The following is a 22,491-nucleotide window of genomic DNA, read 5'->3' as shown; positions in this document are numbered from 1 at the left end:
TTTAGTTTCGGTTGGGGCTGGGTGGTGCAACGCAGGGAACCCCAAGCTGGGGTCTAAGCTCCCTGAATCTCCCAGAGGGACCTAATTGAGGGGGTCTGGTCGTACCTACACGCTCTGCTTGAGACTGTGTTCCTGTCCTTAAATAAACCTTCTGCTTTACTGGCTGGTTGAGAGTCGCAGTGAATCTCAGGAAGAGGGGTGCAGGGCCCTAACTCCCCCACAATCCGCAACAGAAGCCCATTTATACAGTAGGCCAGCCGGTGTGTAAAATGCCAGGGGGAGACGCATTTGCCTGCCCAGCAGTTGCACCGTCCGTGTATTTCTTCACCTTGTGTGGCAGCAGCTTTGTCATGCCATAAAGTCTGTGCACGTAAGTGAGCCGCGCACGCACGTTCACCGTGTTCGTGCCTGCGCTACGCTGCACCGGCCTCGCACGTTCAAGAAACGGGACCAGCCGTGGATGCTGGTGAGGGCCCGTCAGAACAGAGCAGCTCCGAAGGGACCGTCGAAAAGACAATAAAGCCCCTGACTATAAAACCTGGCTTTACAAAGTCGCTGAACTTACCGCCAAATGCATCGGGTGTCGTCAAGTGTTTTCCATCCCTAAGACTAATCAGCCTTTTCTAAGGTGATGCTATTTTAGTCTCTGTATTTTAAAACAAGGGCATTAACTAAGGCCGGGCCCGCATGCACGCACACGTTTAAACGTCTATTAACAAGCAAAGGAACCTAACCCCCATCTCCCTATTTAATAATAAGATTCACATTGCAACTGGCGATTTTGCAGTATTGTTTATTTCTACAATATGCTTAAAATGTGACATTGTGACTCATCCGCTGCTCTTGTTTCCCCCGAAGGCAGAGTGAGGGCGCTGGAGTGAGTGAGACTCAGAGCACAGTAGGTCAGGTATTAATGCCATTACATCATGTGATGAAACCTCCCGGAATAGATCCCACAGCTTCTGCTCCTGGCCCCCTCCCCTAGCCCCTGGGCTAGTGCAGCGTCTCTGACCTGACCCTGGGCGCTCTTTGGAACAAAGCCCTGGTCTCCTTGCCCTCCTCTTCCCAGGGGCAGCTGAGCTGGCCCCGGATAGGGTGACCAGATGTCCCGATTTTATAGGGACAGTCCCGATTTTGGGGTCTTTTTCTTATATAGGCTCCTATTACCCCCCACCCCCGTCCCGATTTTTCACACTCGCTATTTGGTCACCCTAGCCCCGGATGCCCTTAACAGCAGAAAGACCTCTCCTCTCACCTCCCTCTCCAGTCCATTTTCCATCCCCATCCCCAGCTGGTTCTGGGACGCTCCTCAACTGGGCCCATGGGGCTTGGCAGCTGAGTGTTGCCCTGGGGCAGGCAGGGGCTCAGGAATGGAACGACCCCTAACTCTTGCCCGATCCTGCAGGGACTAGCCCTGCTAGTGAAGCCAAGCTGCCAGCCCTGGGTTCTGGCTGCCCCGGCCCGGGCGTTCTCCTAGAGGTCACAGTGGGAAGCTGCTAATGGGCTGGGATTTGCCGCAGACACAGAAGAGCCAGAAAATGTGATTATGCTCAGGACCCCCCTGCTTGCTCTGACTCAGTTACCGCCAAGCCTCTTTCTAATTGACTTAGCGCTCGCCGGGCACTTAGTGGCACCAGCAGCCCGGGCTGAGTGGAAGGGAGGGTTGCAAGCAGGACCGGCTCCAGGTTTTTTGCTGCTCCAAGCAGCGAAGAAAAAAAAAAAAAAACCCGATTGAGCTGCCGCCGAAGAGGAAGAGACGGAGTGAAGGACCTGCCGCCGAATTACCCCCGAAGACTAAAGCGGAGTGCTTGAGCTGCCGCTGAAGTGCCGCCGAAGCCCCGGACGTGCCGCCCCAATAACAGACGGAGTGCCGCCCCTTTCTATTGGCCGCCCCAGGCACCTGCTTCCTTCGCTGGTGCCTGGAGCCGGCCCTGCTTGCAAGGTCAAAAGGAGGCACACGGGTGTATCCGGCCTGTGATGCCATCGCAAGGGGAGACGTGACGGGGCCCTGGCTCTGGGCTGTCTGGTGAGTCAGGCATCAGCTGGGGCAGCTGCATGGCTCTGATGGCTTTCCCTGCACTGTCGAGCTGGGGGCAGCGTCTTTCTGCACCTCCTGTCCCAGGCTGGCAGGCAGGAGGCTATGTGCCGCTGGGCCCCGTGCAGCAGGGTGAGGAACCCGAGAGCAGCCCACTGCATCGCAACATGCCCCAGCCATCCAGCCCCCCGTGCTGAGAGCGGCAGGGCCTGGGGTAGGCGTCACAGCCAGTGTTCCCACCCCACTCCCATTAGCCTAGTGCCGTTTCCTGGACCCGGCTCGCGGCAGCTTGGTGCCATTCCAGCCAGTGCAAACGCCAGGAGATGCCAGGCTCATGGCTCCAAGTCACCCCCACTGCACTGGGCATTGGGCACTTCCTCGGCACATGGTTCACAGGGTTTCCCCTGCATGGACAGCCAGGAGGTGAACGGCCAGCAAGGGCCGCTCGAGTCGACGGTAGACACCTGAGTGCAGGGCCACGGGGGCCGGAGGCAGGTCTGGATGGGGGGGGGGCCAGTCCCTTGCCTCGGCTACAATGACACGAGAGGGCCAGTGGCAGGATAACATGACAACACAACGGCCCCATGAAAGCAGCGGGCCAGAGGCCCACAGCACCGGGAACCCAGCAAGCCGCACTGCCTGCCTCGTGTGGGCAGCTCGCCATCCAGCTCACAGTGGAGTTAGCCCATCTGTACCACGATGCATTGCGCCCCTCGACCTCCCGGGAGCCCCTGTGCCTGCAGGGCCCGCTGGCGCTGACCTGGCTCGCCCGGCCGGGCCCGTAATAGCGTCTGCCCAAGTTCATTTCCTAGCTGTTTGGTGAAGTGAGAGGGCAGGGGGGAGAGGGCAGGCAGGCAGGCATGATGGGACAGCCCCTTGTGCCAGCACCACCAGACACCGCTGGCTTGGCCAGCAAGGCCTTGGTGCCACCAGTTCCTGCCTGGCTGTGAACTCAACCAGCAGCACCTGCCGGTGCAGTGCTTCCTGGGGGCCGCGCCAGCCGTTCTGCCCTGCCCTGATCTCACATCTCCAGCCCTGCCAAGGCGCCGGCCCGCCCTATGGCCTAGCCGTGTGGCACAGTCACGGTGTGCAAAGGGGACGGGCTTTCACCTCGCAGCGCTCCTGATTACCACATGGGCCCCTGCCCCCCGGAGGCCGTGAGCCAGCTCAGGGCCCAAGGTGAGCTCTGAGCGTGTCTGGGGGGGACTGGTCGGGGCCCTGCGTTTGTGTGAGCCAGGCTACGCTCTCAAGCCCAGCTTTTCAGCAGCGACTGGTGATTTGGGGGTATCTCCAGGGCAGTTTTTCACAGGACGGGGGCGCGGCACTTCCTGGAAAATGAGGTGTCTCAAGCTGGGCTGCCAAAAACCTGAGCCCTCCCCCCCCATCTCTGAGCACTAACATTAAATCTCTGGTCCTTAGGATTGTAACAAACCCCTTCAAACTATGACCCAAGCGTCACTGATGCCGTGAGCTCTGCCAGAGTCTGCAGAGAGCCTGAAACAGCAGCTCTGAGGGGGTGAAGTGCCCTGGTCATCTCAATGGTGCTTTCCTCAATTCAAACGTCAGTAGTGTTCACTAAGCTGCTGCTGCTCAAAGCCAGCCAAAAGGCTGAGTGGTGATCACGCTGTGAGGAACTGCCCTGTGAGTGGTGGCTTGTCTGACGCCATGAGTGGGCATGGCTGGGTTTGTGGGGGGCTCATGGGCGAGTGCTATGGGGTGAGCAGGCTCCAGAACAGCTGGGGAAATGTGGGGAGCAGCCGTGGAGGAAGGGGAGCCCAGGGCAGGGCAGGGGGCTCCCTTAGGGGGATAGTAGCAGGGAAGAGGTGATGCCCCGGGAGAGGACAGTGCCCATGTGCTCCCTGCTGGTTCTGTCCCCCCTCAGCACGACACCCAGTGACCCAAATGACTCCCTGGTGAGTGCGAGTTAAAGAGCCGGCTGGGCCCGCGGAGGCGGCCGCAGCCTGCACAGACCAGCCTCTCTGCGGCTGGCCTACTGGGGCCAACCTCTCGCCTCATCACAGTTCACTGCAGGAGGGGCTGGCAGAGCAGGGGGCGTAGAACGGGGCGGGTACCTGTCCCCGTGGCGGGTCACCTGGCTCTCCAGCCTCCGGGGGATTTGGCCCAGCCCCGGGGTCTGTACAAGGCTCTGGGGTGCGTGTTCGGCCTAGCGCTGGGGGTCTGTCTGGGTCTGGGCTCACTCGCCCCCAGCCCTGCAGAGAGTCGCGGGGAAGCTGAGGCTCTCCAGGAACTCTGCTGGCCGTGGGGTGAAATCCGGATTGGGCTGGGGGTCTCCTGGTCCTCATCCCTCCAGTCAGTACTGGGGCAGCCCCACTCAGCCTGCCCATTGGCAGTGGGTCCCCAGGCCAGCCACAGCAGCAGGTGGGGGGCAGAGGCAGCTCAGAGCTGGCCGGGGCCCTTGGGGTGGGCCGGCGAGGAGGCCTGGGTGGTGCAGGCGTTACCAATGCCGCCTGGCGCCGGGGTCCTGTCCTGGCCAGACAGAGGAGAGATGGGGCGGTTAGTGCCTGGGCCTCGCTTCACGGCCCCACCCCAGGTCACAGGGCGCGGAGAACGGCCAGGGGAAGGCCTGGGGGGTGGCTCATCAGGCAGGCTGCAGTGCCCGGCTCCCGCAGGGAACGCCCAGAGCCAGCAGGGGCAGGGAGAGCCCATCCGGCCCGGTCTCTGGGCACTGGCTCTCGAGGTGCCAAGCGGCTGCATCTGTGATGGGCAGAAACACAACGTGTGACAGCAGCTGCAGCGCAAGGGGGCTGGGGTGGGCAGGGCACATGGCCCCCTTCTCTGGGCTCTCCCCTTGAGGCCACACACTCACTCCTCCCCTGGTAGCAGGGGTCCCCGTGGGGGGTCTCTCAGCGCTGCACAGGGAGGATCTCTGCTGGGCTTTAATTTGGGGGTGGGGGGAGGTGCCCTGGGTACTCCCTCACTGCTCTCGAGCCTGGAGATGCCCAGTCACAAGGTAGGCAGTGGAGTCTAGTGGTGAGAGCAGGGTGCTAGGACTCCTGGGGCCTATTCCCTGCTTTGCCCTGCCTTGCTGTGTGACATGGCGAATCGCTTCCCGTGGATGGGGGCACCTCCCGGCCCAGGGGAGGGAGTGCCCTGGCAGGAGCAGGGCAGGATCATAGCACGGGGCCGGGCCGGTACCTGATCGAATTTCCGGGCGCTGTACATGTCGTTCTTGTTCAGGAAGGTCAGTAAGATCCAGTCGCAGAGGAAGGAGCCCTGGGGAGCAGGAGAGCAGGGTTAGTGCCCGAGGGAGCCTGTGCCAAGCGTCCCGGGCACAGCGGGCACATACTCACCACTCCCACCGAGGTCAGCGCCGTGGCCAGGTTAATGATGGTGGGGATCAGGCTGAACTTCCCTGCCTAGGCAGAAAAACAGAGCGGTCAGCACCGCGCTCCTCACCCCCTGCCACCCGCTCCCCAGGGCTTCGGGTTGCCAACTTTGTAATACAGAATATAAAAACCCAGAACCACCCCGACCCCGTCCCTTCCCCCTGGGCCCTGCCCCGCCTTGTCCCCCCAGCGTCCCCCCTGCCCCACTCCTTACCCCAGGCCCCACCCCTGCTGTGTCCCTTCGCCCAGGCCTCACCCCTGTCCCACCCCTTCCTCCTGAGGCCTCACCCCTGTTTGCTTCTCTTCCCCTCTCCCTGCATGGGTGGGGAGGGACTCGCCTGCAGAGCCGGGGCTGGGAGCTGCAGCTGCCCAATGCAGGTAGGAGGCAGCCCCGGGTCATCGCCCCGGCTCCTCTCCACCTCCCCCACCTGCAGTAACCAGACTTCGGGTGTCCAGTCAGTAGATCTGACCGGACACCATCAGATCTCCTACCGGACATCTGGCCACCCTCTTGTGAATGTCAGCGACTCGGCCCAGCCTGGCATCACAGGGTCCCTGTAGTGCTGGGCCCAGTGCGGGGGAGGGGGTGCTGGAAGGGTCCCGCATGGTACGGGGGAGGGGGCGCTGGGCAGGGTCGCACAGTGCTGGGCCCAGTGCAGGGGAGGGGGCGCTGGGCAGGGTCCCGCAGTGCCAGGCCCGGTGCGGGGGGGAGGGGAGGGGGGAGGGCGCCGGGCAGGGTTCGCGCAGTCCCGGGCCCGGTGCGGGGGAGGGGGCACGGGGCAGGGTCCCGCACGGTACAGGGGAGGGGGCGCTGGGCAGGGTCCCGCAGTGCCAGGCCCGGTGCGGGGGGAGGGGAGGGGGGAGGGCGCCGGGCAGGGTTCGCGCAGTCCCGGGCCCGGTTCAGGGGAGGGGGCACGGGGCAGGGTTCTCTTCCCACCTGGCCATGCACAATAACGTCAATGCGGATCCCATAGGCCTTGATCAGGCTCCGCGTGTTCGTCCCGTTGCAGTTGTAATATTTGGCAAACCTGTGCAGGAGAGAGCGGGGATGAGGGGCAGTCAGCGCGGAGCAGCCAGGCCCGGGAGCAGGGGGTTGCAGGGCCCTGGGGGTCACCGCCCCAGAGGAGCAGGGGGACAGGTCACCTGTAGTTGTAGCCAGAAGACACCTGAGTTCTCTTGGGGTCCAGCCTGCGGAAGGAATATCTGGGATTGCACGCGGAGTCGGGCAGGTCCAGGTTACAGTTCCAGTTTATGATCACCCCGATCACGCCGCCCTGCAGGAGACAGAGAGCAGGGCAGGACCAACACAGCTCTAGCAGGACCTCAAGCCACCCTGGGCAGCACCCGGGGTCCTGACTTCCAGCCCATCGCCCCCCCCCAGATCGCCTTGCATCTCAGAGCTCCCCTCTCTGCTCCCCGTATCGCTCTGCTGCCTGTCCGGCCAGACGCTTTCCCTCCTGCTCGCCCTGCAGGGCCCACCCAGCGCCAGAGGGCAGCTGCCGGGCTCCGGGAGCTGCCTGCCAGCCTAGCTCAGCACAGCACCCGGCAGATTGGTGCTGACATGAGGGAAGCGCGAAGGAGCTGGCTATCCAGGCCCAGGGGGCGTGTGGAGGGGACTCAGAAAGCGAGCGTGTGGCTCTGGCGTCAGAGGGGACCCAGCAGCTGACCTCTGCCCAGGAGGGGGCACCCCAAGAAGAGAGGCCAGGATGGCGCAAGGCTCTGGGGAGTGGCAGAGAATGGCCAGTGGGCCAAAGGGCATTCACCTGCCAGGCCCTCCTGCAGCAGCTGGTGCCGCCCATAGGCACCTGGGCAGTGTTGGGCACAGGGCGTTCAACTGGATTGAGCGACAGGCTGAGCTCAGCACAGAGCTGCCTGCAGGCCTGCGCTGTCTGTCTGCCACAGGGTGTCTCTGGCGTGCCAGGAGCTCCCTGCCACGGCACCTGCTCAAGTGCCCCTGACCTTCAACACTCCCTGTGCAGGAGGCAAGATCGGCCGCGGGACGGGCCTGAGCCGGAGCCTTCCCTCGGGGGAGACCCGAGAGCCACGTGCCCGAGAGAACCCAGCCCTATGAGAGACCCTGCAGCGGTCTCACCAGGCCAGAGCCCGTCCCCTGTCGCAGGGTGAGGGTCCCCCCTCCCCGCACACCAGGCCAGAGCCCGTCCCCTGTCGCCGGGCGAGGGTCCCCCCTCCCTGTACACCAAGACAGAGCCCGTCCCCTGTCACCGGGCGAGGGTCCCCCCCTCCCCGTACACCAGGACAGAGCCCGTCCCCTGTCACCGGGCGAGGGTCCCCCCTCCCCGCACACCAGGCCAGAGCCCGTCCCCTGTCGCTGGGCGAGGGTCCCCCCTCCCTGTACACCAGGACAGAGCCCGTCCCCTGTCACCGGGCGAGGGTCCCCCCTCCCCGCACACCTGGCCAGAGCCCGTCCCCTGTCACCGGGCGAGGGTCCCCCCTCCCCGTACACCAGGACAGAGCCCGTCCCCTGTCACCGGGCGAGGGTCCCCCCTCCCCACACAGGCTACCTGTTCGGCCAGCGCGGTGAAGTTCTCTCCTGCCTGCTCCACAATGGAGCCCAGGCGGAAGATGGGGCAGTACAGGTCCGTGGTCTCGTTGAAGGTGCAGCTTTTGAGGTAGCCGTTCTTATCACCCTTCACGTTCCCTCTGAGGAGACACGCCAAGAGCTGCTGAGTATCTCACCCCCCATGTACGTGAACGAACCCAGACCCCAGGGCCGGTGCAACCTATTAGGGTGCTAGCATTTGGGGGGCGACATTTTCTTCGGCGGCGACTGTGGCAGCCGGATCTTCGGCCACCCCGGTTGTTGTCGGCATTTAGGCGGAGGGAGCTGGGGCAGGGGGGCGCGGGGAGGGCCGCCTGCAGCAAGTAAGGGGGGGGCGGCATGCAGGAGAACTCCCCGCCCCAGCTCACCTCTGCTCCGCCTCCTCCCCTGAGCTCGCCGCCCCGCTCTGCTTCTCTCCCTCCCAGGCTTGCGGCGCCAAACAGCTGATTGGCGCCTCAAGCCTGGGAGGCGGGAAAAGTGGAGCAGCAACGGCGGAGCAGAGGTGAGCTGGCGTGGGGAGCTGCCACATGCTCCCCGGGCGGGGGGGGAGCTGCCACATGGCTCCCCGGGCGGGGGGAGAGCTGCCACGTGGGGGGTGGGCAGCTGCCGCAGGGCTCGGGGAGGAGGCGGAGCAGAGATGATCTGGGGTGGGGAGCTGCCGCACGGCTCCCCGGGCGAGGGCGCGGAACTGCCACGGGGGGGGGTGCCTCAGGGCGGAGGGGGGTTGGGGAGCTGCCGCAGGGCTCGGGGAGGAGGCGGAGCAGAGGTGAGCTGGGGTGGGGAGCTGCCGCACGGCTCCCCGGGGGGGGACGCTGCCGTAGGGGGGGCATCTCAGGGTGGGGAGGGGTGGGGAGCTGCCGCAGGGCTTGGGGGGGGGCGCAAGGTGGAAGTTTCACCTAGGGCGCTAAACTTCCTTGCACCGGCCCTGCTCATGACCCCCATGGGGCCCACAGCTGCCAATACCCGTGCACATGCACAAACACACTAGGGCTGCCAACTTTCTAATTGCTGAAAAGCCAACACCCTTGCCCCGCCGCTGCCCCACCTCTTCCCCTGAGGCCCCGCCCCCCCTCACTCCTCTCCCCCCATCCTCCTTCGCTTGCTCTCCACGTCTCCCTCCTCGCTCACTGCCCCCTCTCCTGGGACTCACCTGCTGCCTGCAGAGCGGGGCTGGGAGGAGCTGACGTGGAGCCTGCCCAATGGGGTACAGCGAGGCAGGGGGTGGACAGGATTCCTCTCCCCCACGCCCCCCGGCAGCCAGCGCCGGCACTTACCTCTCTGCCACCCAGCAGCTGAGCAGAGAGCAGCTCCTCCAGGCTCCAACCGCAGCTGCTGCTCTTACTGCAGGGAACCGGACGCTGCCAGGTTCCCTTTTCGACCGGACATTGCTGTCGAAAACCAGCCACCTGGCAACCCTAAAATACACCCCCATGCAGGTGCCCAAACACATAGACCCACAGCCATGTGCACACACACTCACACAACCACCCCCTTGCACACACAGACCCACAGCCATGTGCACACACACACAACCACCCCCATGCACACACAGACCCACAGCCATGTGCACACTCACACAACCACCCCCATGCACACACAGACCCGCAGCCATGTGCACACACACTCACACGACCACCCCCATGCGCACACAGACCCGCAGCCATGTGCACACACACTCACACGACCACCCCCATGCACACACAGGCCCACAGCCATGTGCACACACACTCACACAACCACCCCCATGCACACACAGACCCACAGCCATGTGCACACACACTCACACAACCACCCCCATGCACACACAGACCCACAGCCATGTGCACACACACTCACACAACCACCCCCATGCACACACAGACCCACAGCCATGTGCACACACACACACACAACCACCCCCTTGCATACATAGACCCACAGCCATGTGCACACACACTCACACAACCACCCCCATGCACACACAGACCCGCAGCCATGTGCACACACACTCATACAACCACCCCCATGCGCACACAGACCCACAGCCATGTGCACACACACACACACAACCACCCCCTTGCACACATAGACCCACAGCCATGTGCACACACACACTCACACAACCACCCCATGCACACACAGACCCACAGCCATGTGCACACACACTCACACAACCACCCCCATGCACACACAGACCCACAGCCATGTGCACACACACACACACACAACCACCCCCTTGCACACACAGACCCACAGCCATGTGCACACACACTCATACAACCACCCCCATGCACACACAGACCCACAGCCATGTGCACACACACTCATACAACCACCCCCATGCACACACAGACCCACAGCCATGTGCACACACACTCATACAACCACCCCCATGCACACACAGACCCACAGCCATGTGCACACACACTCACACAACCACCCCCTTGCACACACAGACCCACAACCATGTGCACACACACTCATACAACCACCCCCATGCACACACAGACCCACAGCCATGTGCACACACACACTCACACAACCACCCCCATGCACACACAGACCCACAGCCATGTGCACACACACACTCACACAACCATCCCGGTGCACACACAGACCCACAGCCATGTGCACACACACTCACACAACCACCCCCATGCACACACAGACCCACAGCCATGCTCTACAGACTCATCTCTGGTGTGTGCTGGTCTGCGGTGCCCCGGCCCGACCACAATGGCAGCAATGGCCAAACTGGCATCATTCAGCCAGCTGCTGACACAAACCACACCCCCCTTCACACACCCCCAGAGCAGCACCCAGGCAATGTCCCCCCCGGTGCCCATGTGCCAGTGCTCTTGCTCCCTCCTCCCCGCCCCGGCTCTGTTCCTGATGGGCACAGCCCGTGATCCCTCCCCCGAGGGGGGCGGCTGGGGTGAGACTCGCGGGTCCCTGCTGAGCCATACTTGGAGAATCCGAAGCGGGGGAATTGGATGTTGTTCTTGATCAGGATGGTGAACTGCGCGGCCATCTTCCCCAGGGACTCGCTGGCGAGGGCAGAAACGTGTCAGCCCTTCCCTGGGCAGGGAGTTCCTCCTCCCCCGAGCCCAGGGCATCGTCCTCCCCACCCCCACAAGTGACAGCCCCCCACCCCCAGCCAGAACCCCATCACCCCAAAGCACGTGGGGGTCCCTGGTCCACCGTGAGGGTGTGTCTCCCCCACTGCTGACAGCCCCCTTTCCCGGTGCTAACTCACCCCTGATGAGAAGGGGGGTCCTGCCTCCCCCCAACCTAGCACCCCCTCCCTGCCCAGCTCCGTCTCCCTCTGGGGTGTCCCACTGGAGCTGGGTGCTGGGGTGAGGGCTAGGTGGCATCCCAGGGCAGGAGAAGGGTGAGGGGCTCCCAGCTGTGTCTCCTTCCCAGGGGCCATGAACACCCCCCTGTCCGTGGGTCCCCCTGCACTTCCAGCAGCCCCTCTCTACCTGACCGTTCCTCCGTCTTCCACTGGACACCAGGCGGTGACCTCACAGGTCTTCCCCGGCCCGCTGTAATAGGGGACGCAGCGCCCCGTCCTCTCTCCTGCAGGGACAGACAGATGGACTGAGCGCGTCCCCTGAGGGCAGCAGGCCTCGCCCTCCCTCTGGCCCTGGGGCGGCTGAATGCCAGTCTCCGGCTGGCCCTGGCCCATGCCCATGCTGCCACCCAGGCCGCCAGCGGCACTGCTCACTCACCGTTCCCCAGCATCTCCATCTCCCCAGCCACACAGTCGCTGTCGGAGCTGCAGGTGGCGTGAGGGACCTCCAGGCTCTGCAGGGGCGGAAACCAAGGTGTCACTGGGAGAGGGGCGGGACCCCTGGGGCTCTGCAAAGAGGGCAGAGCTGGGGGAGGGGAGCGAAGGGACCGAGCCAGTCCCCCTACCCAGCACCCTCCCTCTCACCCCCACCTGAGCCACCCCCTGCAGCCTGGGATGCCCCTCGCGTTGGGTGGCCTCTGCCCCCCGCACTCGCTATTATGCCAGCAGCAGGGAGTGGAGCGAGATCAGCCCAGACCCAGGTGTGGAACTGGGGCAGAGCCGAGGCGGAGGGAGCCAGAGAGGCCAAGTTCTGGCTCCAGGACATGCCGCAACTGTCATCGCTCCCTCTCCCGGCCTGGGGCTGCCTAGGTACCCCCCAGCCGCTGTGCTCCTGCTAGTCAATCACCCCCGGCCCGGAGGCTACGGGCACACTGGCACACAGCCAGTGGCTGGGCAGGGCCGGGCAGGCAGCAATCCCTGGTGCAGCTCTGCGGGCAGGGACCGGGGCTCCAGAGCCCTTGTCTGCACTAGGGGCCCTCCAAGTGCTGCCCATGGGAGTGTGGGTCTGGGGCTGTCGTGGGCCAGTTCTCCATCCCCAGTCTCCTTCCTCGGCATCCTTTCGCTGCTCCCAGCCAGCCAGGCCCCCTGCCTCCATTCCCCACCCCCGGGCTGTGCCTTGCCCTCCACCCAGCCCCGGCTGCCTCCCTCACCTCCGGGCAGGTCTCCAGCGTCTGGGAGCGGGTGACTTCCACCCGGGTGAGGATGCTGAACACGCTGCCGCCCTGCAGAGCCGACAGGGAGAGAGACGTTTTCCATGGAGCCCCCCCAGCCCTCACTGGGGTGCCCGGCTGGCGATGGAGTGAGTGAGATCGCTGGAGGGCGTCCGCCCGGCCAGCCTCAGCCAGCTGCCTCGCCGTAAATCCTGCCCCCCGCCTGGGCCAGTCGCTTCACCATTTCCCGGCCAGGAGCCATGCTGGGCTGGCCCCAGGGCACACTGACCTAGGGGTCGCGGGGTCTCGACGGGCTCCCTGTGGCAAGCAGGCAAGTCAGCGCCCACATGGGGATCAGCCTAGTGCAGGGAGCCCTGGGGGTGCAATGGGGGGTGCAGGGACAGGGGCTCTGTGCCGGGCCCTGGCTCCGTGCAGAGCTCAGCGGGGGCCTGGGGGTGCAATGGGGGGGGATTGCAGGGACGGGGGCTCTGTGCTGGGCCCTGGCTCCGTGCAGAGCTCAGCGGGGGCCTGGGGGTGCAATGGGGGGTGCAGGGACGGGGGCTCTGTGCTGGGCCGTGGCTCCATGCAGAGCTCAGCGGGGGCCTGGGGGTGCAATGGGAGGGGGGGGGATTGCAGGGACGGGGGCTCTGTGCCGGGCCCTGGCTCCGTGCAGAGCTCAGTGGGGGCCCTGGGGGTGCTGGTGACATGCGGGCGACGCGCTGTTATTAGCACTGGCACACGGCATTGGCACAGGCAGCGTTAGCGAGGTGCCCAGAGCAGCCCCCTCCCGCCTGTCTGGGGGCTGTCAGGGTTTGGTTGCTTCCAGGGGGACCTGGTATCAGGCAGGAACTATTACAGCCTGTGGGGGAGGGGGGGGAAGGCTGTGGGGGAGGGGCAGTGTCAGGGATTCATGGGGAGGGAGTGGGGGAGGGGCAGTGCTTTGGCCTCCCAGGGGGGAGTGGGGGGCCACATCAAAGCCTTGTGGGAGTGCATGGGGGAGGGGCAGTGACATAGCCTTGCAGTGGAGGGGTAATGTCAGGGCCTCGCAGAAGGGGGGGCAGATCACAGCCTTGAGAGCGGGGGGGCAGCGTCACAGCCTCACCTCAGCAGGTTTGACGTACTCCTCCACATCCCAGACCTTGCTGGGTGAGCGGGTGATGCCCTTCACCTTGGTGAGCACGGAGCTCTCGGGGCCTGTCTCGCTCTCCTGGTAGCCCTTCTGGATGATGAACACGTACCTGGGGGTGGAGGGAGCTGTCAGGGACATACACCCCCATTCCCAGGATCTGGAGCCCAGCACTGCCCCCGCTGCCCCCTGGGTCCCCACCGCCGGGCGAGGGATGTATCCCCCCACCTCTGCCTGCCCTATGGCTGGGGAATCCCAAACGCAAGGGCTTCTCCCCCTCCCCTGCAACAACACCCCCCCCCCCCGCCATCCTCCCTGTTCTGCTGCATTATCCACTCCCCGCCCCAGGGCTTGTTGGTGCTGGGCAGCTCCTGGGAACTAGCCCCTTCCCATCACCCGTCAGCCTGTGAGCACCAGAAGGAGCAGTCAGAGACAGGAGGCCAGTGGAAACCAGTGCAGGGGCCGAGAGAACCTGGGGAGCATGAACGGCTGTGTGGGGAGCGGTGACGGTCTTAGGGGGTGAGCAAGTGAGCGATGCCGTGCGGGGGAGAGCGGGGCAGAGAGAAGCCAGGAGAGGGGGTGGCTGGTCTGTCGCCGTTGGGGGATCCCGCACACCCCCACCAGGGCTCATCCCTCTGGGTGACGCTCACGCATGTGGCAGGGGAAATCCCAGGTCTTTGCAGAGAGACCCTCCCCGCACGAGGTACCCGCTAGCCTTGGGCGAGGAGCCGGCCTGCAAGCCAAGAGACCACGGCTCTAGCCTCAAACTGCCGTTAGTGCTTCTGTGCCCTTCATAACCCTCACTATTAACCGAGCCCACCTGCGCCGCCCTTGCCACTCGCCCAGGGAGTGAAAGGTGAAAGGTGCAACCTCACCCAGGTAGGGAGAAAATCCAGGTCTCTCTAAGTCGGGGGAAAGTCTCACCCCTTTGCCTCACAGAAGGAATGTGCCAACGTACGTGCTTGATTGGGCTGTGTGGAACCATTGGCCCTGGCATTCTTACTCTGGGCACTACAAACCAGCATCAGAGCCTTGTAACCACCCTGCCCAACCCATATTGCTAAATGGGGGGGGGGGGGGGCGGCTGGATCCCACCTAGCTGGGAGGGGTCCCGGAGGGGTCCTGGCATGGAAACGGGAGACCCAGTGCAGGATCTTTGGGGCCAGGGACAGCTCCAGGAACTAGGCCCGGGCAGGGGTTCACACTGAAAACTCCTCCAGACTGGATCCGCCCCGGCGAGGTTTGCAGATACTGGTTCCAGCTGGGTTTCCAGAGACTAGGGAACAAAGGAAGGGCGTTGGGCTTTGAAAGACTGCGTCTGACTGACCCTGGGCCTGGAGCTTTTCATAGATTCCCAGGCCAGATGGGACCTTATGGCACTGACTGAGAAACTGAATCTGAGCCTAGAGCCAGGAACGGGATCCTGGAATCCCGCTACCTACACCTCCCAAATAGCGGCTGTGTTGGGCCCCCCGCAGGCCATGGCCTATTGGTTGCATTCAGGAGCTGGCTAGACAGCAAGCGTCGCTCTGGGCAGTGTAATAGTAAGTGCTTCTTGAGGCCGGGATGTCTCAAGGCCCTGCTAGCGAAGCCTTTCGCCTGCAGGTCACCAGGAATCCTGGCTCGCTCAGCCGGGATCCAGACTTATTTCTAGTTAACAGATGCTGGGTGGTGCCTCTCGGAGCGGAGGTGGGTGGGTCTCTGTTTCGGCTCACACACTCCGTCCCTGCCATGCTTTGCGCTGGTGAGCAGACTCGGCAGCGAGGCCGAGAACTGCATTGGCCCTGGGCTGAACTATGCCGTGAGGAAATCGTTTCCAGATCAGCTGGGCAGTGTGTGCGACTGCCCTGCTGGGAGATCTCATTCACCAGCATGTGCGCGCGTGACATGGGGGTGGGAAGGAGGATAGCGAGTGGGTGTGGGGAAGGAGAGTGCATGGGATGGGACGGGAGAGCTTTTAGTGGAAAGGGAAGTGAGGAGGGGCAGAGTACAGAGAGAGTGGGAATGGGGGATGAGAGAGAGGGGAAGGGTCCGGGACTAACAGAGAGAGAAGAAAGTGGTATTGTGGAAGCAGAGCAAGAACTGACAGGAAGGGGATGCAATGTATGACAGTTCGTTAGCAAGAGTCAGGCTAACTGTAACCCTAATAACGTGAGATTTGGAGAAGCGAGGAATGTGTGAGGCGAGTGGGAAAGAACCATGTGAGAAGTTGTTGCGACCTTGTGTAGATAATATGGACTGTAGACTAAGAGTCTACATTAGTGAGCAAAACAAGATATCAGAATGACCTATGTATAAACAAAATGCAGCTGTTGCTCATTATTGTCTGTAACAAAAGGTATAAATGCTTGTGGTAATTGTTTACCTGTTGAGAGACCTGCTTAGCTCTCTCCCTCTATGCAATTGATAAAGAGAAAATAAAGTATCTGACTTGCTGTACCCAAACAAAAAGTGAGAACTCTCTTATTCTCCGACAATTTGGGGGCTCGTCCGGGATGGCAACGCCCGCAGAGGTACCGGCAGCTGCTACGGATCGTTCCCCTTCGAACCCCGTGGTGCCACAATAGAGGTAGGAGACCTTTTGAAATCTCTATTGGGGTGTCGGAGGAGGACTGTCCGTGGGGCCGTCTGTCCCTGTTGGGCTCACGCCATCCGAACTTATTGACTGTGCAGCAAGATCAGATGCAGAGCGGTTCTGGGGAATTGTTTTGCCGCCCCCAATACGGTAGTTGTATGCGGTTCTGGGGACCTGTTAGTTTGGCCACCCCATATGCATATGAGAGATGCATGGGTATGCACCGGTGTTGTTACTGCCTCAAGAGGGGTTGTTACCGCCTCCTAGTGTGATGCATCGTGGTTCTGTGTGAGCCACTGACAGTCTGATCATCTCACTGGATGCAACAGAGTAAGCGGCGCCGTCTCTCAGAGACTAGCCGATGCTCTTTGCTGAAGGGAGGTGTAGGAGGGTCGTGGCCATCCTCGTTAGTCTCTCCTGTGTGAATACCCTGTAGGGAGAGATCCTTAGTTTATGTGCCGCTAGCGCGGACAGGGCATCCTCCTCCCTGTGTGTGTGATTGGAAAATGGGTGGGGGACAGTCTAAGGATTCCCTCTCACCCCCTAAGGGAACCCCAGCTTATTTCATGTACGTCCATTATGGTCCTAAAACCTGCAGGTATTTAGAGAATTGGAATCATTACACGTGTGAAAATTCATCTAAACAATGCCCACTAGAAGGTACCTTCAATCTAGATAAGATCATACATCTCAGAGGAGCTTTTAATCACCAAAAAGCCTCTGACACACAATGGGAGCAATTTGTCTATTGAGGAAAGGAACGGGTTAATTTGAAATTCAGCCTGGTCCAGAGATAAAGAGAAAGTTAATCTGCGTTCAAGGTCAAGAATCAATGCAGACCAGGCTAAGTACAAAGAAAAACTGCTTTCAGCCCCAGCTGGTTGTGAAAAAAATATAGACATAGTCAAACCAAAGGCAATACAAGTTACAGTGCTGAGATTACATTTGCAAAGCTTAACTGTCCAGTGAGATCCAACAGTCTGCCTTTGCGACCCTGGAGCTGGCGTGGTTTGGGGAAGCTGAAGAAGCCACAGGTAGCCGGCCTGGACTGGAATCTCTGAAAAGACGCCCCAGGAGACCCCAGGGCGTAAAAGACCTGCCCTCCCAAGAGAGGAAGCAAGTTGGAGATTGCACAGCACCTTCTCTGAACGTTATACACAGACGTGGCCAGTCTGGACGTACGTGTGTGAGTATGAAAGTGTGCCTACTACTCTCAGCCGCAGTAAGTCTGAGAACCGGAGAGGGGTTTAGCATTCCTCTCTCCACCCCGGCTGACCGGGAAGGGTGTCAGGTGGATCTACCCCCAGTCGTAGCAGGACTGGGCAATAGAGAAGTTGGAGAAAAGGGAAGAGTTGTGTACTTGATAACTAGAATTGAGCAACTAAGAGCATAGATCATGAACCAGGCAGCAACTCAAACCTACACCCAGGGCAAGTTGCAAGCCTTGAGACAGGACTTCCAGGCAGAAAAGGAAGCACTGGCTAAGCAAGTACCGGTCCTTCAGGGACTTGTCAGAATTTAACCATTTGTGTTTGCATATGCTGTAAGAGCAGTGTGTTTGCCACAAGAGAAAATTGAATCGTTAAATGCCAATGGGCCATGCGTTTTGCCCAAGTGGCAAGCCTCACGAGGGAGGACTCGGGTAGCCTTGTGAGTAAGAATGTTTAAGAGAAGAGACCAGGAAGGGTGGGGGCTAGTTGAGAAGCCCACCCTCCTTGCTAAATTGATAGTGAAAAAAACGGTGCCCATGGAAGGGACCGTTCAGCGAGAAAAGCAGGATCGGGCCCAAGCGGGCAGGCAACAGATAGAGAGATTGGAATGGTAAAATGTGTGTAAGACAGAGTCTTTGTACCAAGGTGCAAGGCTCTCCTTTCTTCTGCAGAATAAAGCAACTCTTCCTTATCCCTGTCTGGCTGTTATTGGCTCTCAGCTAGGTGGACCCGATATTTCGGTGACAGTTACTGGCGACTCCGGTTAATGAATTTCTGTCTTATACATTTGGGCGTTAGGTGTGTGGACGGAACTGAGCCTCTCATTCGTAATTCCTCAGAGTGGAAGTCATCGTGTGCGATGAAGCTCTGAGGTCAAATTTCAGGGGGTAGCCGTGTTAGTCTGTATCTACAAAAACAACAAGGAGTCTGGTGGCACCTTAAAGACTAACAGATTTATTTGGGCATAAGCTTTCGTGAGTAAAAACCTCACTTCTTCGGATGCATAGAGTGAAAGTTACAGATGCAGGCATTATATACTGACACATGGAGAGCATGCATGCACTGCGACAGGCTGGGGACTGACTGGCTAAGCAGCAGCAATTCTGCAGAAAAGGACCTAGGGGTTACAGTGGACGAGAAGCTGGATATGAGTCAGCAGTGTGCCCCTTGTTGCCAAGAAGGCCAATGGCATATTGGGCTGCATTAATAGGAGCATTGCCAGCAGATTGAGGGAAGTGATTATTCCCCTCTATTCGGCACTGGTGAGGCCACACCTGGAGTATTGCTTCTAGTTTTGGTCCCCACACTACAAGAAGGATGTGGACAAATTGGAGAGAGTCCAGCGGATGGCAATAAAAATGATTAGGGGGCTGGGGCACATGACTTATGAGGAGAGGCTGAGGGAACTGGGATTGTTTAGTCTCCAGAAGAGAAGAATGAGGGGGGATTTGATAGTTGCTTTCAACGACCTAAAGGGGGGTTCCAAAGAGGATGGAGCTCTGCTGTTCTCAGTGGTGGCAGATGACAGAACAAGGAGCAATTGTCTCAAGTTGCAGTGGGGGAGGTTTAGGTTGGATATTAGGAAACACTATTTCACTAGGAGGGTGGTGAAGCACTGGAATGGGTTACCTAGGGAGGTGGTGGAATCTCCATCCTTAGAGGTTTTTAAGGTCAGGCTTGACAAAGCCCTGGCTGGGATGATTTAGTTGGTGTTGGTCCTGCTTTGAGCAGGGGGTTGGACTAGATACCTCCTGAGGTCCCTTCCAACCCTGAGATTCTAGGATTCTATGAAAAGAGAGTGGAAAGTTAAAGGAGGGAGGAAGAGACCACAACATAGACAGGACAGTAGGAGAAAACGACTATTAAACAATCTAGAAGAAGGCAACTGAGGGGGCACTGGAGTGTGAGAGGCAGAGCAGAGCAAAGGAAAGAGGGAAAAGGAAAAAGAACAATTCGTTTTACTACATTTTTACTAGAGTCGGACAATATTTTTTTTGGCAAAAAACCCAAACCCCAAACCCAAACCCGTGCACATTTTTATTTGAGTTGAAATTTTGGGCTGGGGGGTATGAAAACCAAAAAATGTTTGGGGAAAAGGGTTCCTTTTTGGTACAAATGCTCAGTTTTTGATTTCCAAAGGCAATATTTTTTACCCAAAACCGATTTGTTTATGTTCTTTTACCAGACATGATTTTTGAAAACTACATTTTTATCAAAAATGTTTTGATCAAATGGAAAACGTTTCAGGTTGGGATTGTCGTTGAGAGGAAGAAAACAAAACATTCTAATGGGAAACTAAAACCCCCCAACGTCTCCTGCAAACCATAATTGCCTTTTATTCACCAGCTCTCGTATTTCTGGAGTGGGAACGGGTAGGTGCAACGTGATGCAAGATTTAACCACATTGCAAAGGGCTGGGGCCAGCAGTGTGCCCAGGCCGGGCTGGCTACGCTGCCCTCCTGCCTTGTCTCTGCTGTGTTGAATAAAACACTCCCTGTTGGTGTCCCCCCAACTCTTTTTCTCTGGTTGCACCTCTGTGGCTCACCCAGCTAACGAAGTACCTGGTGCAGGACCCCGTCCTAATCCCAGACCCCCCCAATTCCATCGTGGGCCAGCAGGACCTCATGGCAGTGGGGCTGGACAGAACCTGGCGTCCCCTCCCTCCTGCATCTAACCCCACTCTGTCCCTGCCTGAACCCAGCCGCACAGGAAAGGGTTGGACGGCAACCCTTGGGCCAGATCCTTCTCTGGTGTAAATCAGCGAATGGCTCCCGTGCAGCAGAGGATCCAGCCCCCCACTCAGCGCTCTGTGCAGGTGCTGAGGCTGGCGTGTCTCTGCCTGCCCCCTCAGCTCTCCCCACCCCATCTCTCCCAGAGCCACACGCTGGCCCAGCCGGGGACCTACCAGATGAAGTAGAGCAGGATGAGCAGCTGCACCCCTCTGTACATGATGCCGAGGTTGCGGTTCTTCACCACAAGGACTTTGGGGGTCTCGTAGTTCCAGAACTCCCAGAAGCATCGCCAGCAGCCCACGGCCCTGGGCCGCCTCGCCGGGGGCTCCTCCATCTGTGGAAGGGGGGGTCGTCTAGGGAAGCCTCTGGGCTGAGCCTGGGATCGCCACTCCCTCGCCTTATCCTGGGAGAACTGGGAGGGTCCCAGTCCTACAACAGCAGCAGCCTCCCTGTGTTGGTTTACACTGGGATCTCCACGGCTCCTCCCCGCGCTGAAGCTGCCGTTATACTGGTTTATACTGGGATCTCCTTTCTCTCCCTGTCTGCAGGTTCGTGCTCTGAGCCTCACTGAGCGGCACCACCCATCCCCTGCCGCTCTCTGACGAGGGCACCGTACGCGCTGGGCATCCTCCCCTCCAGACCAGGGCTGGACTAAAGGAATCAATCCCCTGGAGTGCCCGCAGCTGCCCATCTCTGCAGCACTGATGCCCCCTTGTGGCCAGAGTAGATAATCCTGCTCCACACACACGGGCTGCTCCATCATCCCCAATCCCGGGAGAGGAGTGGACGAAAACTGGCGTTGTGGGTACATGAGCCGGCCCAGGTAAGTAGAGGCCTGTCAGCCTGACATTGATTCCGGGAACGAGAATGGAGCCGCTGTGATGGGACTCGATTAATAAAGAATGAAAGGAGGGGGGTGTAATTAATGGCACTCAACATGGGCTAATGGAAAATAGAGCCTGTTCAACTAATTTGATAGCTTTTCTGATGACATGACGCATTTGGTTGGTAAAGGTAATAGGGCTGAGGTAAAACACTTCGACTTCGGTCAGGCATTTCATTCGGTACCAAAAGATATTTTGAGCCTGAAACTAGAACAACAGAAAATCAGTATGCTGCGCATTAAGTGGATTAAACACGGCCGGAATGAGAGGTTTCAAAATGTAATTTGAACTGGGGAATCACTGAGTGGGGATGTTTCTAGTGGGGTCCCACCGGGATTGGTTCTTGGCCCTGTGCTATTTCACATTTTTATCAGTGACCTGGAAGAAAGCATAAAATCATCAGTGAGAACGTTTGCAGATGACACAAAGACTAACGGAGTGGCAAATAATTCGGAGTAATCCCGTAGTGTAGACATACTCTAACAGAGTGGTAAATAATTCGGAGTAATCCCATAGTGTAGACATACCCTAATGGAGTGGTAAATAATTCGGAGTAATCCCGTAGTGTAGACATACCCTAATGGAGTGGTAAATAATTCGGAGTAATCCCGTAGTGTAGACATACCCTAACAGAGTGGTAAATAATTCGGAGTAATCCCGTAGTGTAGACATACCCTAATGGAGCGCTAAACAACAAAGAGGTCAGGTCACCGATACTGAGCAATCTGGATCGCTTGGTATGCTGGGCAGAAGCAAACAGTATCTGTTTTAATATGGCCAAATGCAACATCATACTTCTAAGAACTAGGCAAGCAGAGCAAACTTCCAGACAGGGGACTTTAACTTGGGGGATAATCAGCTGCACAGTGCTCCCCTGTGGGCAAAAGGGCCAATGTGATCCCGGGGTGTATAAACAGGATCTGGGGTAGGAGCAGAAAGGTTCTGTGATCTCTGTATTTGACACTGGTGTGAACTGGAATCCCGTGTCCAGTGCTGGAGGCCACAATTCATGCCGAGAGTTGATCAAGGGGAGAGGGGTCAGAGCAGAGCCAGAAGAATGAGCAAGGGCTTGGAAAACCTGCCTTCTAGTGACAGACTCGAGGAGCTCAAGCTATTGGCTTGTCAAAGAGAAGTTTAAGGGGTGATTTGATCACCGTCCAGCAGTACCTACATGGGGGGCAGAATTCGACACCAGAGGGCCCTTCACGCTTGCAGGCAAAGGTAGAACAAGATCCAATGGCTGGAAGTTGCAGCTAGAGAAATTCAGGCTAGAAATAAGGCCTGGTTTTGTAACGGCGAGGAGGGTAATTAACCTAAATCAGGGTGGAGTCTCCATCACTGGCCAGTTTGAAATGAAATCGGCTTTTTTTAAACATCTGCTCTAGCGCAAGCTGGAATTGATTGAGGGCAGGGCTCTGGCCTGGGCGATGCAGCTACTCAGACCAGATGGCCACAATAGTCCCTGTTGCCTTGGACTCTCTCCGGCCCTTGGGGTCAGGAGTGTTTCCCTTTCAGCCCTTGCTCTCTAGGGGGATTGCA

The 22,491-nt window shown here is 59.5% G+C and overlaps 1 protein-coding gene across 3 annotated transcripts; it reads right to left on the bottom strand.

Annotated features, from left to right (window-relative positions):
- Window positions 1-2,271: 2,271 nt before the first annotated feature.
- Window positions 2,272-21,006, bottom strand: P2RX2 (purinergic receptor P2X 2). 3 transcript variants are annotated; one of them, XM_005314510.4, is made up of 12 exons: window positions 20,242-21,005; window positions 13,527-13,662; window positions 12,425-12,496; window positions 11,653-11,728; window positions 11,404-11,500; window positions 10,888-10,968; window positions 7,905-8,043; window positions 6,526-6,656; window positions 6,320-6,410; window positions 5,347-5,412; window positions 5,192-5,269; window positions 2,272-4,522 (listed from the first exon to the last, which is right to left on the bottom strand). In XM_005314510.4, the coding sequence occupies exons 1-12, from the start codon at window positions 20,877-20,879 to the stop codon at window positions 4,433-4,435; spliced, it is 1,695 nt and encodes a 564-aa protein (XP_005314567.4). In that variant the 5' UTR covers window positions 20,880-21,005; the 3' UTR covers window positions 2,272-4,432. The 3 variants fall into 3 exon arrangements, with proteins under 3 accessions (XP_005314567.4, XP_042703852.2, XP_065424733.1); XM_042847918.2 differs by having other exon boundaries at window positions 4,298-4,750; window positions 20,242-21,006; XM_065568661.1 differs by having other exon boundaries at window positions 4,338-4,517; window positions 20,242-21,006.
- Between the last annotated feature and the right edge of the window lie 1,485 nt (window positions 21,007-22,491).

The sequence above is a fragment of the Chrysemys picta genome, chromosome 15 (assembly GCF_011386835.1).
Source record: "Chrysemys picta bellii isolate R12L10 chromosome 15, ASM1138683v2, whole genome shotgun sequence".
NCBI lineage: Eukaryota > Metazoa > Chordata > Testudines > Emydidae > Chrysemys > Chrysemys picta.
This window is presented reverse-complemented; position numbering and strand designations above follow the sequence as displayed.

What these genes read in the sequence shown, in the direction of transcription:
- P2RX2 (XM_042847918.2), bottom strand. Translation starts at nt 20,879, where the DNA reads ATGTACCCACAACGCCAGTTTTCGTCCACTCCTCTCCCGGGATTGGGG. An exon ending in ATCCTGCTCTACTTCATCTG is followed by an intron (nt 13,663 to 20,241) that starts GTAGGTCCCCGG and finishes CTCCACCCCCAG; the next exon opens with GTACGTGTTCATCATCCAGA. An exon ending in TCACCGCGCTGGCCGAACAG is followed by an intron (nt 6,657 to 7,904) that starts GTAGCCTGTGTG and finishes TGTCTCCTGCAG; the next exon opens with GGCGGCGTGATCGGGGTGAT.